We start from the raw sequence: 20643 nt of genomic DNA, 5'->3' as shown, positions 1-20643 counted from the left end.
TGAAAATGCAACTGCTTCTTCCTGGAACCTCTGCAGAATCCCATGTGACCTCTTCCTGCTCTGAATGTTGGCACTTTTCCCTGTTTATCATGAGCATCCTTTGTTGTGGGTGTTCCCTCTGTGCCCAATCTTAACTGCTTTTGTTGGCTCATTTCTGGTCCACGATGAGATCTCTTTCTTGCTTTCAAAGGCGTTTATGCCCTCACTACTTTTCATAAACACATACACATACACACACACACACACACACACACACACACACACACAGAGCTATGTACTTGGTGACATTCTGGCCAGTGATGGACTTCACCTGTGACTGTGTATACCAATGGCCTGGTGTGTAGTAAGCTATTTCATTCAGGTTTGTGTAAGTGCATTCTGTGATGTTTGCCCAACAACAAAATCTCCTAACAAAGCATTTCTCAGAATCCGCCCCATTGTTAAGTGACACATAGCTATATATATATATATTTTTTTTTTCCTATAATTTGGGGGGGCAGGCATAACAGGGAAAATGATGAGGAAGTAAATATGTTTAACTTGATTCAAACATTATCAAAGTATTACATGATATCCTACTTATATGTACAATTTTGACATTTTTATGTATCAGCTAAAAATTTTTTTTTTAATAATGTGAAGCAGAGCATGGTACCCTGGGCCCATAGTTCCAGCTGCTCGGAGACTGAGGCAGGAGAATCCCTTGAACCCAGGAGTTAGAGACCAGCCTGGGCAACACAGCAAGACCCCAAGACCCCATGATCCCATCTCAAAATAAACAAACAAAATGTGGGGAAGAAGAGGGACCATGTGAGGTCAGTCCCCTCCTTCCACCCCCACATGGCCGGCCGCTGCCTTCTCCGCGCCCTCATTGTTGCTCAGCCCCATCTCCAGTCACCTCTTCATTTGTGTCCTTACATTTGATTTTTCGCCTTGCTTTTCCAAATGTGCTTTTGCTCTTTCCCCTGTCACCCCCCACCTCCCTTTCCTCCAGAAGTGCCAGCAGCTGGGATTAGTTAGAACAATGAGCAAAACAGAGGTGGTTTCTAACCTACTTCCATGCTGACATTTATTCACTTAATTAATAAACATGCAGCAAGTACTACATCACGTCGTGGAGATGAGCGGGGTATCACCCTCGCCTTTATGAATCGAGCTGGGGATGGGAAAGACAGCCTACAGAACAAAATTAGCACACAATAAGTTGAGTCTCACACACAGTTATATATATATAAAGGATTATGGAAATTCAGAAGGAGCCTAAGATCAGACACAGGAAGCTGAAGGAAGCTTTGCTAGAGGAAAGGTTCTTTGATCTGGGTCTTGAAGATTAAAGCTTGTTTGTTCATCCTAGACATATTTTTTTTTCTTTTTTTGGTGCTGGGGATTGAACCCTGTGCCTTGAACATACTAAGCACACACTCTACCACTGAGCTACATCCCAGTCCCATCCTGAAAATTGTCACTGATTCACCACTCTAAATAACGCCCGAGTATGCGTCTCAATGATCCCCTGATCTAACCCTGCGGGTGTTAAGATTAGATTTAAATGCCATAACCTATGCTTTCTCTATGTATTTTCCATCCCTTGTCCCTAGTTCTCTGAGAGCCATTTTCCTTCCCTAGTCCTTGAAGATGCAGATTCTACACAATCGCTCATGTATGTCCAGAGAAAATTACCCTGGTCATGCTGACCATGCTGTTTTCCCATCCAAGAAATAAGACCGGATTGTGTTTAAGAGATGGAGCAGCAACGTCAGCAGAGAAGCAAGGGCTTGCTCTTAGCGGGCCAGGCTGCCTGGTAAGGTTGTGTGGATTATGCCTCGCACAAAAGTGCCCAGCAGAGGGGGCAGGTGTGGGCAGAAACCCAGTCTGTGTTTCATTCCTTCAGACTGCCTCAGAATGGAGCAAGGGGCCTGAGCCCTGAGTCAGGGGCTCCACCCAGAGATGGCGCCATTTTCCAACTTGTTTGAGGAGCTACTGATTTTTTTCCTGTGGATTACCCATGGCTTCAATACTGGTAGGGAAAAGAAGCCTTCATCTGGAAGGGGCAGGGGGCAGGGAGAAGGCATTGGGAGGAAAATCCATTAAGCTTTGACCATGAATTCACTTAGGACTGGATCATCCAAGAAGTTGCCCTTCAACAGGCACTGAACCCTCTTAGGCTTCCTGAATAGAAGAACGGGGTTTTGAACATCTTTGGGGTCTGGGGACATAAAAGGAAAGCCTCAATCCAAAGCCCAGGTGGTCCTGAACAAGCCAAGTGGTTCTTCAGCCTAGCTGGGCCACCTTTGCAGTCTGGCTTCCCTCCATATTCCTCCATCCGCCCTGCATGTCAGCCACGGTCACGGTAGCTCTCACCTCTCTATCGTAAGCCTTTATTTGATTTGTTCATTGAGCCTGGAATATTCTATCCATCCTCCATCCTTCAACAGAAAAAATGCTCTTCATTCTTCATGCCTGGTTCAGATCCCTTCATGAATCCCCCAACTATCTAACAGTAAGCATTAGTCAATCCTTTCTCTTTACTCCACCAGCTCATTTTTTGTATCTTTTTATAACTCTTCTTTCAGTTTTTCTTAGACATTATCTTTTATAGGTCATCTGCCCAACAGCCTGTAAGTACCTTGGGGGCTTTCCATCTCTCAACCTTTTGGCCTAATTCCCTGACAATAATTTAGTTTCTATATGTGATTTTTAAGAAAAATCACAGGAAGAAAGGGCACACATCATCTAAATAGGCCTATAGAACAAGAATTGAATATGGACTCAGCAATTAGAAATAAGGACAGAGGATTCACTTAAAGAATCAGATTTATGGGGCTGCAGGGCTGGGGGGTGTGGCTCAGTGGCACAGTACTTGCCTACCAAGCTCAAGGTCCTTGGCTCTACTCCCAGCCCCCCATCATATTTATATTTAAATAACATTTAGTGAGTAAATTCCAATTTCCCAGTATAGGTGAAATCTTCACATACATCATCTTATTTACTCCTTTTTACGACTCCATGAAGTAATACTTTTAATTTCAGATAAAGAAGTGGGACTGACCCCCTAAAAATACTGACTAAAGACGAATCATAGGAAAAGTAAATGATTAGAGCCAGGATGCAATCCTAGGTATTGGGAGTTCAAGGTTCATCTTTTGTTCACTTCATCTGAGGATAACTGTCTTCACTATACCAGGTGGTGTTATTGGGGAACGGATTAGCAATGCAATCCCAAGTTCCCAAAGCTCACAGATCATCTAGCCTGGCAACCCATGTTACAGAGGGAAACACTGAGGCCAGGAGAAGTAAAGTGACTCGTCATAACGGGCACGGTATTAGGAGCTGGTATTTAACTCTCACGACCCCAGGCCAATGCTCTTTCCATTCTACCATGCTATATGATTGGCCTGTGTGATTAGTCTGTACTAAAGCTTCATGTTGAAGTAGGGAAAGCTAGTGGCTTTTGGAGGAATTAAGTTTTACTTAGTTGTCCAATCCTCTGCGCTGAATTTTACTTTATTAAATCAATTGACTGAAATCTCCAGGAAAGATATTTTTTTCTGTCCTAAAAACACTTCTCAATAAATAGGTCTCATCCTACGCAACTTTCAAGGGGCAACTTAGATGAACTGAGATGAGAAAGACATCTTGATACATTTGGATCTCAGGAAGTCAACAACAAATGTTGTAAATTACTAATTTCCTTTATAGTAATATCAAGTTCTGGCTGCTACATACCGCTTCTTCTGCATCTGCCAGCTGACATCCTAAAAATGAAGTCAGGTTAGGGAAGGACGGCCGTTTCCTTGAGTCAAAAGCCCAGCAGGATTGCATTATAAAGTATCTGTAAAAGCAAGAGAACAAGCACCAAGATGAGGACACGAATGAAGTAAAATGGAATGTTTTCCACATTTTGAAGCACATTTAGTGCAGAGCTATGTGTTTATGGCATGTTTATTTTATGGAAAGTACTCTACTAGATTTTGTACTCACATCAGAAAGAGAAATTAGAAGATGAACAGAAATGCCTTTAATGACCTATAATGAAGGAGATGGAGTCTCATCCTCACAGATCTCTCAAGCAAAGTAATTAAAACCCAGAAGCCTCTGAGGACAGGCAAGGATCAGTCAGAGTCCCTCAGACAGGAAGATTATTGTCAGCTTTTTCATGACGAATTATATGAACTTTGCACTAAGGAGTTTTTACCATTTTTTTTTTTTTGTCATGCATTTGGTCAGATTGAAAATTTCTGATTTCAACCAATCTATAGTCCGATTTGAACTTACATTTCTTCTGTAGCATAAAATGGCTGATCCATTTTAAATCCACTCTGAATGAGTTTATAGAAGTTAGCATCAACCGGAATGCCAGGGTAAGGATTCACACCTGAGAAAAAGAGGAAAGAAGTGGCCATTCATCGTTCCTTCGTTTGTTTATCCATTCATGGCAAACATGTATCAAAACTCCCAAGTGTCAGAGACAGCCTGCAGCAGGGGCTGCAGATGGATGAAGTCATAAGGCTTCCCAAGCAGGTTACCGACCAGTGAGGAAGATGACTTAGGGACATCAACAAGTAACACATCAAGTGGCACATATTGCAACAGAAGCAAGACCAGGAGCTATGGGAAAGCCCAGGTGGCATTTTCTCCACCCCCTTGTTTAGGAGGCACACGGGTTGGGGAGGGGTGCAGAGGGAGCAGAATGCGCAAGACCCAGAGCCCAGGGAAACCAGCAAAGTGCCAAACGTACCAAGTGAAAATATCTCCCAGAGCAATATTCCATATGACCAGACATCACTCTTAATTGTGTAGATCCCTTCAAACAAGCTTTCAGGAGCCATCCATTTTACAGGCAGACGGGCCTACACGAAACCCAAGAGGAGATCCCTGGTGAATTTCCCACGTAGAGTCCATGGCTTCTTTTCTTTCATTAAATGATGAAATGTATTCTCTTCCTAAGTTCTCTCCTTTTTTTTTTTTTAATTGGGGAATTGAACTCAGGGGCACTTACCACTGAGCCACATCCCCAGACCTTTCCATTTTTTATTTGGAGACAGATCTTGCTAAATTGCCCAGACTGGCCTCAAACTTGCAATCCTCCTGCTTCAGCCTCTTGAGTCACTGGGATTACAAGCATGTACCTCTATGCCATGCTTCCCTTAATATTTAATTGAGAAAAATCATATTCCTCAAGTGAAAGTTTTTCACTTTCAAGTTAACTTTCTAATAGTAGTAGCCATATATATATATATATGATTATATATAAATATGTTTAAAACTCATCTTGAACAAAAGCTGGGGCTTGAAAGTGGTAAATGTAGCAGTAATTAGATGCTTTCCATTAAAGAAGAGCTAGTCAGTTGCCTGCAGGGAAGTGGGCTCAGAGTACATTAGTGTATAATCTTGTTAAAGCACTTCTCAGAAGAACGTTAGTAGAAATGTTGTCCCCAAGACTATGGTGAGGGGAACTTATGTCATCACTTCCAGAAATGATACCAGACTGGTTTCTGCGGTTTTAATAATTTCCAGTAGCATGAAAGGGGAGTTTTGACTTAGTACCACCTCAGATTTGACTCAGGACACGGGATGGTTAGGTTCCTGAGACAGAGCCTTTTGTACTGGTTTTATTTTTCATGGATCAAGGAGCCTGTCACAGCACATGTCGAGTCTGCCAAGTACAATCAAAGACCAAGAAAGAAACCCTGTTTTAAGTCCCATACACAAATGGAGGAGCTGAACAAATCAAGCGGGCTAGTCTGGTTCATTTAATTCATTAAAAGAATTAATTGCGGTTCTAAATGGAATTCACCTTCCCACATAAGAGACAGCTGGCTAGCAGAACAGACGCTGCATAATCATAGAGGAGTGGTCAGCATATTTATGATTTCAGCTGTAATAATTGAGGAGCAGATTTTTAAATCAACTAAGGTGATTACATTTGATCCTAGTGGGAATGCAGTTTAATTTGATCTTTCACATTTATTGGTTGTTTATCCTGAACAAGGCGCTTTCATGTTGGCTTTATTGGTATATTCCCACAGCCCTACCAAGTAAATGCAAAACCCTCTTGGGAAACATGGTATCCTAGTGGTGAGGCAGAGAGTTGGGGTTTAAGCTCTTTGTGTTCAAATAAATGCGCCATGTAACCATGGCAAGTTACTTTTCTGTACCTCAGTTTCCACATCTACAAAGTGGATGAATTAATATATGTAAAGGGCCCCAAAGAGTACTGAGCCAGTTTTTGTTGCTATTAATATTTCATAAATAGGAACAAAGATGGAGAGAGAAATTCCCAAAATAAATAACCACTCATTTTGGTTAGGAACAGGGACTTAAACCCAGGTCTTGTAATTCTTAAAAACCACCCTTTCAAATACAAAATTGATCACCTAATATTTCTAATAATTCTCTTGTATTTAAAAGCATATCTTGACAAGCAGACTCAGTTACGTTTTATGTTTCCCTGCATTAACAGTAACAGGGTAACAGATATTCATTAATTAATATTTAATTTAATTATTGTGCCCTTAAATTTTATATTTAATATTCATATGTTGTACATTTTGAAAATTATTTTAACTATTAGCTTTTCTCATTATTGGAAATATAACCCAACAGTCACTTTATAGCTAAGGAAACTGAAAGAAGTGTTTAAGTAATGAAATTTTTTTTCTTTAAGTGAAGACTGCACTCAGAAGTCCCTAATGGATCTATTCTGACTAGCTAGCCCAAGGACACATGTGTGGCTATTTTGCTCCATTTTTATTATAGATGGAAAACTCCCTGAAGCTGTAGAAAAATCTTTTAAGCATAAGTAAGCAAATTGCTGTAAGAGTTTTTGTGTATGTGTGCACTACAGTAAATCAAAAATGCATTACTGAGTACAGCTGTTTACCGGTAATAATGACAAAACACAAAACAGCAGAATAAAAACATGCAAGAAGTAGTGGCCTCACATTGCCCCTGACAACGTAGTTGGAATCGCTCAGGATATCTCGAGCCAATCCAAAATCACAAATCTTCACCACCTTCCCATGGGTGACAAGCACGTTCCTGGCTGCCAGGTCTCTGTGAACACACTAGGAAAAACGAGATCAGAGTGTTATTTGCCATGATGGACACTATCACAGAGTGCAATCTTTCTTCTAGCTTCAAGTTCAATAGGAGCTACAGATGACAGAAGGTCTCCCATCTTTACTGGGCCAGGAGTTGTCATGGTATGTAATAGACTGGGCAAACCCAGCAGCCCAGTTCTTCAGCTCTTGTGGCTGCAGTCCCAGAGACCAAAGGAGAGTGGTTCTTAAAAACGAAGATTGAATTGAACTAGGTGTTCTACCTTGCTATAAGAAAGAGATGCGACAACAGGGGTCCCTGCTGAGCCACTAAGGGACTTTCGAATTGTCTTCCAGCGCTCCTCACTCCTCAGGTGGGTGTTTTCTGGCTGGGAAATGGCTTTAGGAATAAAATGGAGTAATATCAAAGAAACTATTCAGGAAAAAAAAAAAAAAAAAAAAAAAAAAAACAACTAAAATGACTTCAGGGAGGTTTACTAAAGCAGAATTGGGAGTTTCTGAACTGAGAGGTATCATGACATTTGTCCAAGAAGTATGGCAGGAAAATTAACTCTTTGAAGAAAGATTTTCAAAGGAACAGGGCACCAGATACAAGCATCCAAAAGGCTCTCTTCACTCTTTAAAAAATAAAAGCAAACCCCATAAAAACAAAAATGTCTGTGCCACAACCCCTCTCGCACCTCCCTCCCAAACCACCCCCCTTTTCTTTGTGGTGTGCTGGGGATTGAACCCAGGAGCCTTCTGCCTCTGAGCTGTACCTCCCAGCCCTTTTGTGATACTTTATTTTGAGACTGGGTCTTACCAAGTTGTCCAAGCCAGACTTAAACTTGCCATTCTTCTGCCTCAGTCTCCAAGTAGCTGGGACTATAGGAAGGCACCACCACACCCTGCTCCAAATTCAATTTTTCGAGTGCCTGTCATCTACTTGCATTTTACCCTCTTTACCACCAGGCCCTGCAGCCTGTCTTCCCCCTCCCTCTTGTCTGCCCAGTCTGCTAAGGCCTGCACTGACCAGTGTGGCACCCACCTGGCTCTACTTGATTTGACCTCTCTTTGGTATTTGGTACTGTTGGCCAGCTCTCCTCCCCAGGTCCTTCCTTCTGTGAATTCTGTACAGGACTCCTGTTTTCTCCCTCCTGCTCTGGTGGTTCCTGTCTCCTCCAGGGCTCTGCTCAGAAGCCCATTCTCTTTCCCCAGAGTCACATCCTCTCCTTCATCCTCCATCAAGCCATCTTATCCAACCCTAGGGATGCAACTACCATCACCCAAATCTCTATTTACAACCTGAACACTTCTCTGGTGCTCAGCTATCTACTGCACTAAGGTCTACTGGATCACTCCCATTGAATATATCTAAGTTATTATCTTTATCCAAAACTCCTCCTCCTGATTCCATAATCCCTACCCTATCCCATGTTCCCTGCCGGTTTTCTTTCTTCTTCAAAAATTTCCCTTAGCCCAAGGATGAACTCCTTCAAAAAAATCTTTTCTAGGCGAGGCGTGGTGGCACACACTTGTGTAATCTCAGCAACTCAGGGGGCTGAGGCAGGAGGATTGCCAAGTTCAAGGCCAGTCTCAGCAACTTATGGAGGCCCTAAACAACTTAACAAGATCCTGTCTCAAAATAAAAAAATAAAAAGGGGAGTTAAGTGCCCCTGAGTTCAATCCCTGGTATTTAAAAGAAAAAAAAGTCTTTTCTATTCCATGACTCCCTGGTTAGGCCTCATGTACAAGTCTCTCCCTGAGGTTCTCATTCTCAGAATTTATTTAAAGCACAGTATACTGTCATCTTTGATTTGCATGTCTGCTTATCTCTTTCTTCCCTATCAAACATAATATCTTTGAGCCCAGGAGTTATATCATCACCGATGCTCTTACTCCCCCTAGCACAGAGTAGGTACATAGCCAGTGCTCAACAAATGTGTGAAGAAGTCAAAGAGCCTGTGGAGGAGATTGAGAGATGATCAGAGAAGCAATAAGAGGGAGGGGAAGCAGAAAAGAGCAATGTGCATGATTCAGAGGGAAAGGCCTGCAGAGAAGACAAAAGGGAAGAAGGTTTAAAAAAAAATTGGATATTCTTCCAAAGCTTGTGTTAGTACAAGCCCGGGGGGGAGGGGAAGCAGTGCTCTTGACTGCCATTTGTGAGTAGTTTAGGAACAGATGTTCCTTAACTTATGATGTGGCTGCATCCCAATAGACCCATTGTAAGTTGGCAAAGACCAAAAGTCAAAACTGCATTGAATACACCTATCCCACTGAACAGCTTAGCTTAGCAACTATGCACTATAGGTGGTTTCCCCTCATGATCACAGAGTGACTTAGGTGTGACCAATGCTGCTGCTCAGCCTCACAAGGAGGATCAGACCACGCACCACTAGCCCAGGGAAAAATCCAAATTCAAAATTCCAAGCATGGTTTCTACTGAATATATATGGCTTTTGCACCTTCCTCAGGTTGAAAAACCAAAGGGACCATCACAGGTGGGAACCTTCTGTATTTACTTAACAGCTGGCAGCAAACTGGGGCCAGGCAATCTAGGCAGATGCTCTCCAACATCTATAGATATTTGTGAAAGCACTACTGTCCATGTTTAGGTGAACAACAACAAAGAGTAAGGAGGGCAAGAAGGCTGAGGAAGGGAAATTCAAACAGCAGGCAGGAAGATGAAGAAAGAGAAGGCTGTGGCCCAGGTGGATGGGAGAGCTGGGCATATTTTGAGACAATAGGTTTTCTCCTTTATTTTGAGACAGAGTTTCACTAAATTGCTAAAACTGGTGATTCTCCCACCTAAGCTTCCTGAATACCTGAGACTACAGGCATGGGCACCATTAAAGGCAAAAAACAACAACAACAGTTGAAATCCATCTTTCCAAATTCAGGGAGGTTAAAAAAAGGAGAAAGGAGGCAAAAGAAAGGAAGTAGAGAAGGGGAGAAACAGAATAAGACATGTAAAGAAAGTAGAGCAGGAAAAAGTCTGGAAATAAAGAGAAGGAACGTAATGGAAGGTGAAGGAGTCCAGGGAATGTCACCCCAAAGTGTGGGGCCCTGGTCTGCTGGTTGTTTTAAATTTGGCTCTTGGTGTTCAACAGATGTTGGATGAGGCTTTTCTCTGCAGCTCCCTTAGCCACTCAAAGGAACTTCTTCCCAGATGATTGTTCTGTTTCATTTTTATCGTTGTTTGTTTTTTTGATGGAATCCACGGCCTCATACATTCTATTCAAGCACTCCACCACTGAGATACTCCCAGCCCCACTGTCTGTTTTTCAGGCCCATTCGTTACCCCTAAAAATCATTTGCCACCCCTCTAAAAGACCTCCCCACATCTCTCTCCTCTATGAAGAGAATTACGCTTCGATCATCTGTCCCTTCCTTGAGTCCATTTTATGCAATGCCCCACACATATGCATATAAACAGTTATGCCTTTTCTCCTGCTCCTTGTCTATCACCAGCTTATTTCAGCAGACTTAAAGACTTGGGTGGGGGAGATAGTCCTTTTGCCTTTATGAAGAGAAGAAAACAACGAAAGGAAGTGACTAAAGGATTTCATTAATCGGCTCCTAGGTATGAGTGGTGTGAAATGGCAGAGAAGAGCAAAGCTGAAAGGCAATGAAAGAACGCAAAATTAGAGGCAAGAAAATCGTTTGAGGCAGCCTCCATACCCTTGCCATCACAGCCTACTGGTTCTGGGATTAGCAATCCAAGAGACTGTGGGCCTCCGGGGCTGCAGCCAGAACACCACACAGGAGTGTAAGTTAGACAGGCCCAGGGGAGTGAGTGTGCTGAGTTTTGTCCTCCATTCACTCCCTGGGGCAAATGCTCTGTACAGGGCAGGACCCAAATGACTGTCCAAGGAGGGATTGACAATGCTACATTTCATCATGAGTGGGATTTCCAAATTCTTCCTTTCTTCTTTCTTTTTTCTTTTTTTTTTTTTTTTTTTAAGGTACTGAGGATTGAACCCAGGGGTGTTCTACCACTAAGCTACATCCCCAGCCTTTTTTATTTTTTATTTTGAGACAGGGTCTCGCAAAGTGGCCCAGGCTGGCCTTGAATTTACCATCCTCCTGCCTTCCCTCCTAAGTCACTGGGATACAGGCCTGCGCCACCACTAGCAGGCAGCAAGGACTTCCTATCTCAACCTTGTTCCCTGTAAGTTCTAGGGGACTCTGGACAGCCTGAGAGGGCTATGCTAGCCATTTTCTAATAAGGAATCCCAGGCCTTTCTGGTACAATTAGCAAAGAGTGAGGTAACATTCTTGGTGACTTCAACAGGAAAGAGGGGAAGAAGATAGGCATCGAGGGAGACATTATAATAAACAAACAAACGAAGAGGCACATCTCTTTTTCATACTTTTATATAAGCATATCTTTTTTCATAGTTTATCTTTTTCATATTTTTTTGTCAGTTTTTTGTCTTTAAAAGGAGCTTACCGACTTAAATTCCAGGAATTCCATTCCTTTGGCAACTTGATATGCAAAGCAAAGAAGATCTTCAAATGTAAGCACATTCAAGTCATCTTCTTCTTCCAGTCTTTTCTGGTTTTCATATTCAACTTCATCTGTAACATAGAGCCAGCTTTGACTTCTTCCAAAATGCTAAGAAATTTTGCCTTATCAAATTTCTATGAGAAGGTTATCAAAACCACAGTTAGATGAGGTGCATTAAATAAAATTTATAGAAGCCTGTTGGCTTGAATTGATTTCCTGCATTAAGTTCAACAGATCAAACCAAAATGTCATCACCAGTGCTAAAGTTCCACATCACCAAGCAGAAAGGAAATTATCTGATCTTCTGAGAAATCAGGAGAGATAATTTCCTAAACAGGCCATTTCAGTTGGGTGTTTAACCTGAAGTAACCTGATGTGAACCAAGTAGATGCTATTTTTCCTTCTCCTTGCCCCTGAGAAAGCAACTTTGAAACGAATATCTTCCCTGTTCTTTGTTCTTGTTGCTTCTTCCTTCAGCCCTTCTGTCAACCTCTTCTGCTCAGCCCATTGAAACACTTATTTTATTTTTGGAATAAAGTAATGCATGATTCTAGAATCACAAATCAAACCAATGAAGATCTTTAAACTGAATTTGTTGCTATTTTGTGTTGGGGCAGGTGCTGATGAAATAGGAATTGGGGGATACAAAAAAGGGAGAAATATATTAAATTTCAAAGAAGCACCTCCAAATCATTAACATGAGAAAATGCCCATGAACAGCCACTTCTCTTGAGCCACCCAGCGCACGCCCACCTCCCACCCACCCATGCCCTTTTCTAGAAAAACTAACAGGAGGCCCAGGCACAGTGGCACGCCTGGAATCCCAGCACTGAGGGAGGAAGCCTGCAAGTTCAAGGTCAGCCTCAGCAACTTAGCAAAGCCCTAAACAAATTAGTGAGACTGTCTTGGAATAAAAAATGAAAACAATAAATAAAAGGGCTGGATGTAGCTCAGTGGTAAAGCACCCCCAGGTTCAATCCCCAGTATCAAAACAAACAACAACAAAACGAACATGAGGTTCCATGTGCAAGTCAGGGAAACTGGTGTCAATGGCTTAACTCCGTGCTGACTTCACCTCGAGTCCAGTCCTTGGCAACCAACCCTCTATAAACATCAACACCCCCCACACCAAGGGGTCATCATTTCTCCATCTGGAGATGGCCCACACTCTCCCTTGAATGCACATCCCTTGCTTTACCCCAAAGTCTTCTCACTCTCACATTCTCCCTTCAATGTTCCTGGTTTCCTAAATAAACCTCTGTCTATGCCTCTGACGGGCACAAGCTACAATTCTTTTCCCTCCCATATGCCAAGAAACCCCGCTAGTCCTAGATCCAGTTCCTCCTTCTCTCTGGGAAATCCTTGAACCCTTCTTTGGGTTCAAGAGATTACTATCTCTTCTCCAAACTAAGACATACTTATGAAGTTGTTACATCAATTTCCCAGCAGCAGAAAGCTACCTGTTTTTGCTCAGAGTGGTCACAGAAAGATTCTTTTTGTTTAGAGATAAATTCTCTAGCTGCCTTGATGATAGATGGCCTCCTGGTTAGTCAGGAGTTTTTGAGACATTTTTATTATGCTAGGCAGATTCATCACATTGAAAAAAAAAAAAAAAAAAACTAATCAAGTTTCTACCTCATTTTATGAACTATTATTTTGCACTTGATGTTCTTCTGTTTACTCTTTCAAACAGTCCTGTGAGAAAGGTATTATTAAGCTTGTTTTAAAAATGATAAAGTCATCCAGCTAGAAAGTGAAGGAAACAGAACTTCTGCCTGATGCTGTAACTCACCATCTTTACCACTTACCAGGGAGTAAGGTGGCTCTGATTAATTTGTGACTTTAAAAAGTATAACCTGACCAAATAAAATATTCTTCAAAGTTTATTAGTTGACCATTAATATGAAAGCTTTCAAATATAAACTGTTGGCTTTCACTACTTTTCAAGTGAGTTGCATTACAAAGCTTATCACTGACATCAGCAAAGAGAAAAACAGTGCCTTTGCCATAGTGCATTTTAGCTTTTTTAAAAAGCTAAAATGAAACTCTTGTATCTGTTTTCATTTTAAAGTGCTACTAATTAGGATAAAATATTACCTTCAGAATGAATTGAATTCCCATTGAATCCTGAAACCTGATCTGAGTCCTGGTGTATCTGAACTTCTCTTGAACCAGGCATACTATTAAAGAAAAATTTGTTCGTTATTTACATTCATCTTCTGAGCAGAGGTTCTATTAAAAAAATAAGTTCATCAGAGAAATGCATCCCAATTATAAATGAGTTTTTAAATTAAAAACACACCATCAACTTGTCGAACTTTTGTCTACATTAGAAACATCTGTGTATCCCACTCCTTGGCCTATACCCAAAGGACTTAAAATCAGCATACTACAGTGATGCAGCCACATCAATGTTCATAGCTGCCCAATTCATAATAGCCAGATTGTAGAACCAACCTAGATGCCCCTCAATTATGAATGGATAAAGAAACTGTGATATATATATATATATATATCTCCCCAGTACCAAAACAAACAACAACAAAACGAAAATGAGGTTCCATGTGCAAGTCAGGGAAAACTGGTGTCAATGGCTTAACTCCGTGCTGACTTCACCTCGAGTCCAGTCTTTGGCAACCAACCCTCTATATATTTTATATATATATATATAAAATATATATATATAAAATTTTTATATATATATATAAAATGGAATATTGCTCAGACATAAAAAATAATAAAATTATGGCATTTGCAGGCAAATGGATGAAATTGGAGAATATTATGTTAAATGAGATAAGCCAATCTCAAAACACCAAAGGATGAATGATCTTGCTGATAAGTGGATGATGATACACAATGGGGGGGTGGGAGGGAGACAAGAATGGAGGAAGGAGGGACTGTGTAGAGGGAAAAGAGGGGAGGGAGGGGTGGAGGGAAGGAAAAAATAACAAAATGAATCAAACACAATTACCCAATGTAAACATATGATTACACAGTATGCCTCTACTTCATGTACAAACAGAGAAACAAGATGTACCCCATTTGCTTACAATAAAAAAATAATAATAATAAAAAACGATTAAAAAAAAAAAAAGAAACATCTGTGTATGTGGGCCTGCTGGTCTAGCTAGGATAAGTGATCTCTCAGTCCTTGTCACATTACAAGCTGGGTGTTGAAGTTATGCTTTACAAAAAAGAAATTAGACTTGGTGAGATAAATATGATTTGTTTCAGGACAAAATAAATAAACACTGGAACTAGGATTCACAGCTCACTCTTCAATTTCTAAACTTGACCCATTTTTCCTTTAAAAGCTCATGTAATATAATCCAGATCTATAGATCTTCTGTAAAGACGGAAGGGCTTGGCCATCCATTTTTGTTGGTTGGTTAGGTTTTTTTTTTTTTTTTTTTCCTTTTTTTTGCTTGTGAGTGCTAGGATTGAACCCAGGGCCTCATGCATATGAGGTATACCCCCAATTTACCATCCTTTTTTTTCAATTTTGTTTTTGTGGAACTTGTTTCCTTTCCCTGTGAAAGTAAGAGTCAATGAAAATCTCTTTAAAAGTATATCATATAGAACGCTTCACTAAGGAATTCTGCACCAATTATAAATAGATCATGATTCAATTTATTCCAGTGTGTGAGTTTATCCCAATTTACAATTTCCATATCTTTGAAAAATAGTTTCATGCTTTCAGGTCACAACTATTCCAAAATTAATTGTTTTGAGGTATTTAATACTCCAACGACCAGAATGAATCAAAAGAGCTAATTACTGCCCATGAAGTGCTATCACACCCATCTGACTCTTAGGACAGACTCTCTCTTCTAGAGTATGTATGGCAGGCTGGAGGTGTAGCTCAGTGGTAGAGCATATGCTGAGCACGCACAAGGCCCTGGGTTCGATCCCCAGTGCCTCAAAAAATATGCATGATATTATTTTCTCAGTTCCAGAATATGAACTGAGAAATGAGGGTCAAGGGGAGGACTAATATGATGGGGATACACAGATAAGGGCAAGTGCTCGCAGACATGCATAGGGACTTCCATGGGGCTTTGTGGCTTTAAGATGTTGTATCTCTGTGTGACGAAGTCTGGGAATCTCCATCCAATCCCCAAGAAACCCCTGGAAGAGAAAAGTCTTTGACAGATAATTCTACCTTCAGAATAAGGGAGACCTTTCACCTATGCAGAGGAAAAAGAATGCATTGTGGGTAGATGAATGCCTATGGATCCGTTCAGATAAAGCTGCTATAATGCTGTGATGTTCAGGTCATCAGCCAAAAATTTCAAGGCTGAGGAGGAGCATGCCACCAAACTCCTAAAGCATTCATTTATGCATACTTAAATGATAAATCCATCAGGACCAAGGCTCACTCAGGATCCACACAGATGGCAGAATATACAGCTCAGAGCACAGAGACCAATAGTTTCCGTTCCCATGTTATGCCAGTCGATCCATCTTAACAGTTAAAAATCCAATTTATGAGGTTAGATCCCTTTTGTACAACAGTCCCAGGACCTGAGCTATTTTCTATGAATAAGCCAAGGACATTGGAACAGGTCTTCATTCTTTCTACCAATACCTGTGTGGCAACCAGGAAACCTAAAAGATTGAATTACAAACCTTTCTCAAAACCATATGTTTCTAGGGTCTGATTTAGACAAGTAGAAAGAGACTGGCTAAATAGTAACTGCACTGAGGAAAGGAAAGGTCTCATGGTTCCAAATCAACAGGGCAACTACAGCAATAGTTGGGGGATACCTTCCAAGACCACTAGTGAATGCCTGCAACCACAAATACCACAAAATCCTGTATATTCCATGTTTTTCCTATGCATGCAAGATTATGGTAATTTATAAATTAGGCACAGTAAAATACAAAAGAGAACAATTGTAACAATATACTTTAATAAAAATATTTAAAACTCATTGAATTGTTTATTTCTGGACTTTCCCACTTAATATTTTGTACTACAGTTGACCGAGGGTAACTAAAGCTTCTTTAAGCAAAACAACAGATAATGGGGGACAGCTCTATAGCAAAGATAAGTGACTTGTGCTAGACTCCTGGCCCATACAGTGCCTTTAGAAACTGGTCACTGAAGAGTATTTGGCAATCACACCTTGTCTATGTCTCGTATAATAATGAAACTTTGACCTGGCTTCTTACCTGGAATTTGGATGTGATTGGAAAGTGGGATAAAAACTGAAATTGTGTTCCTTGAAAATCTCTGTCCATGTCCTGTGGAATTTTTCTCTTTTGTTTCTTAGATAGTTGAGAAGATCACCATAGCAACAATACTCAAAAATCAAGTAAATTGGTCCTGAAATAGTTACAGTTTTAATTATAGATATACAAACACCATATTGTTTTTTCAGAAAAATCTGCACAACATACAACATATTCTGTGAGAGCTCAGTTCTCCCCCAACTTTGAGAAAGTACATTTTCTGAACCTATCTCTTTTTATATCTTAAATTCAATTTTAGCTTTCTGCTTAAACTTCTTTGGAAATTAGAATATTCTTGCCATTCTATTTGGCCTTGTATATATGGCTTCCCCAATACCATTGGCCTCCTGGATTCTGCAGTCTGCAACTGGGAATCACATGCCAGCTGTATTATGAACACTTGGTACACTAGTTTGGATCCTGAACATTCTCCAAAGGCCCATGTGTTGAAGGCTTGATACCTAGACAACAGTGCTATTGGGAAATGGTGAAACCTTTGCCCATGGGGCTTAACCGGAAGAATTTAGGTAACGGGGGTGAACCCCTGAAGGGGATATCAGGACCTAAGTCCCTTCCTATATCTCTTTTTCTTTGCTTCTGGACCATCAAGAGTGAACAGGGCTCCTTCATCTTGCATTCCTACCATGATGTACTATGCTATGACAGATCTAAAGTGATAGGGCCAGTGGACCATGAATGAAATCATGAACCTAACAAAATTTTTCTCCTTTTAAATTACCTCAGGTATTTTGTCATAGTGATTCAAAGCTGACTAACACATCTGGTATAAATATATGCTGATCTGTTGTTTGCCAGAGGAAAGAGAAATATATTTCCAATCCTCTCTTAGATCCACTTTCTCTTTTTTATCTTCTTGTACTCTCAGTCCCAGTCCTGGTGTCTCAGAAAGAACCACTCTTGGGCACATCATTTGAGTATTCATAGACAGACATAAGAGAATTAGAGAGCATGCCCCAGAGAATTCTGGGAAGATAAAGTTTCAAACCCCACCTTGGCTGTGACTCTTTTGAAAGCAGCCTATTGGGGGTACTGGCTAAGTTCTGTAACTCTTTCCACTATTACATTTATGTCAGATCCACAGCTGGGGAGAAGTCCACACACCAAAAACAATGTACTGGCAGGGTTGTTGTTTCTAAGCATGTTAGATTTTTATGTGACATATCCCAATGGAGCAGATAAGAGAGGAGCATTCATTATGTTCAGCCACTTAATATATGGAGTGCTCACTGTCTAATTCCACTTGAATTGGGGGCCCACACTAAGTCTGAGAAAAGAAAAAATTGAGAACAAACGTCTTCTTTGTCTTCCGGCTAACTAATCTATGTTGCAGTATGTGTTTTTTGTGAAAACTGATTACCTGACAGTGTGCATGCCCCCAGAAGATTCACAATATTCTCATGGTGTCCCAGGTGAGTCATCATTTTGAGTTCTGACATGAGTGCCTCCCTTTCAGAGCTGTCAGCTTTTTCTGTCAATGGAGGAATAAAAAAATGTCAGACGCAAGTAAAACAGGAATTTTATGTTGTTTAACACATTAAATTTCCCCAGTTCAGAACTGATTTTATTACCTATCTAAATTGAAAACTAAAGAAAAGGAGACACCAAAACAATACATGAATTTTGAATAATAAAATGCTCTGCCTTCAAACAGAATTTCAAAGATTATGGTATAAATGTTGACTATGATAATATGCCTTTCCAGGCTAGAGATATGGCTCAGTGGTAGAGTACTTGCCTAGCATGCATGAGAACCTGGATTCAAGTCCCTGCACCACACACACACACACACACACACACACACACACACACACAGTCTTTTTACCTAGATTTATAAAAATCTTTAGTTGTCCCTCAGAACATACAACCAAATAAAAATAATAGTAACACAAGATTTTCTTCCATAGTAGAGATGAACAGATATGCTGAAGGAGAAACCTTCTTTTTATGTATTTATTTGTTTTGACTCCTGAATTTGTTTAAGTCACCAAAAGAGCAGTGTCAGCAAGGCAATTGGCTCTAGCCTCTGGTCCTCAGGTCTAGAATCTTCCCTTTGTCAGTAAGCCCAACAAGAGGAGGGCGGAGAGGACCAATTCCTACTAATCAAGTTGTCGAGTCTTTAGTTGATAATGAGAGATGTCACTGCCATGCACACTAGCCTGTATCAGTTGGCCAAGACATTCTTTCCCTGGACAGAAGCCAAGACAGCGTGACAAAGTGTACACATAAGCCTTGCTTTGAAGCATCATGAGGGCAGTTACTGATGAACCCAAAGGACTCCCACCACTGAGGCTGATGTGTAGCTGCTCAGGGCACCCTTGCCCCAGGTGGGTGCTGGAGCAACAAGGGCAAGGGCGGGGTCTTTGGACTTGCTACTCCAGGCTCCTCTAACACATTCTGACAGCAATCATAACTTTTCTTTGCATTAACTAAGATTTGATTCAATTTCCAGGTCCCATTATTTGCTCCTGGAATACATCCTAGTCTTTAGTGTCCACATCATCTATTTTGACTTGAGTGTGCTCTCAGGGGTATGCTTGTCTCCAAGATGTTGACTTTGTAGTCAGACCATTCTGAGACTCAATAGCATAGCACATCTTCAGCTACTTCATGTTTTACAGGAATTTGTGACTAAATTGTCCACGTCCTGTTCTCTACCACTGAGCTACATCTCCAGTCCTTTGTTGTTTTTATTTTAAGACAAAATCTCACAAAGTTATGGAGGCTGGCCTTCAACTCACAATCCTGCCTCAGCCTCGCTAATCCCTGGGATTACAGGTATGCACCATCATGCCTGGCAGTAATATAGTTTATGACATGCTGATCTTTTTCAAAGCCCTTTCATATACTGTTACCATTCATTCATTTATTAAGTAAGTATCTAGCATCCACTGTGTATGAGGCAATGTGCCAGGCACTGGGGAATTGAAGATTACTAAAACACAACCTCTGTCTTCCTAGCACTTAGAAGCCTCCTGGAAAAGGGGAGACAAGGAAATAAGCCATTACAATATGCAGTCAGCCCTCCACAGAGTGTATCCATGGATTCCACTAGCCCCGAATCAAAAATATTTGGGGAAAAGGTATATCAGAACCTATACAGACATTTTTTCTTGTCATTTTTTCCTAATCAATACAGTTATAGCAACTACTTACATAGCACTTACACTGTATCAGGTATTGTAAGTCATCTAAATGTGATTTAAAGTCCTCAGGAGGCTGTGTGTTTGTCCTATGCAAATACTATACCATTTTGTAAAAGGGAGTTGAGTATCTAGAATTTTGGTATCCTCTGAGGGGTTCCTAGAACCAATTCCCCATGGATGTCAAGAGACAACTTTAGTACAATGAATGAAACATGGCAAATGAACGCAGTGTGCTGTGGGGTCACACAAGACGGACAGCCTACATAGCCCTGGGGTATGGAAAGGGGCACCAAACGTGTGAACAGAGACCCAGAGAAAAACAGGAAATAGCCATGTGAAACTACAGTGGAGGGGGCTGCAGGGTGAATAATACTACAGATTGAAGTGACAGAATGTGCAAAGGTCAAAAAAGAAAAGCGCAGGGCTAGGGTTATGGCTCAGTGGTAGAGCGCTTGCCTAGCATGCGTGAGGCACTGGGTTCGATGCTCAGCACCACATACAAATAAATTTCAAAAATAAAATAAAGGTCCATTAATAGCTAAAAAAAATTTAAAAGAAAGAAAAGAACATAGCAAAACAGACACAGACCCTGCCTTCATGAGGCTGACAGATGAATGTGGCAGATAAGACAATAACTGAATAATTAAACAAAAATGTCTCAATCGTAATAAATTCTAGGGGGAAAACCTAC

At 40.8% G+C, this 20643-nt stretch overlaps 1 protein-coding gene across 1 annotated transcript in view; it reads right to left on the bottom strand.

The window, feature by feature from the left end:
- LOC306660403 (receptor-type tyrosine-protein kinase FLT3-like) overlaps nt 1-20643 on the bottom strand; it is a 118087-nt gene that overhangs the window by 7235 nt on the left and 90209 nt on the right. Inside the window, 8 exon segments of the mRNA XM_079138593.1 lie at nt 3727-3832; nt 4276-4375; nt 4739-4850; nt 6945-7067; nt 11494-11621; nt 13648-13730; nt 16729-16882; nt 18167-18277. Coding sequence (XP_078994719.1) covers nt 3727-3832; nt 4276-4375; nt 4739-4850; nt 6945-7067; nt 11494-11621; nt 13648-13730; nt 16729-16882; nt 18167-18277 — 917 coding nt within the window.

The sequence above is a fragment of the Sciurus vulgaris genome, assembly GCF_902686455.1.
Source record: "Sciurus vulgaris genome assembly, chromosome: 4".
Lineage (NCBI taxonomy): Eukaryota > Metazoa > Chordata > Mammalia > Rodentia > Sciuridae > Sciurus > Sciurus vulgaris.
The sequence above is the reverse complement of the archived record's forward strand: the minus strand, read 5'-3'. Positions and strand labels throughout refer to the sequence as shown.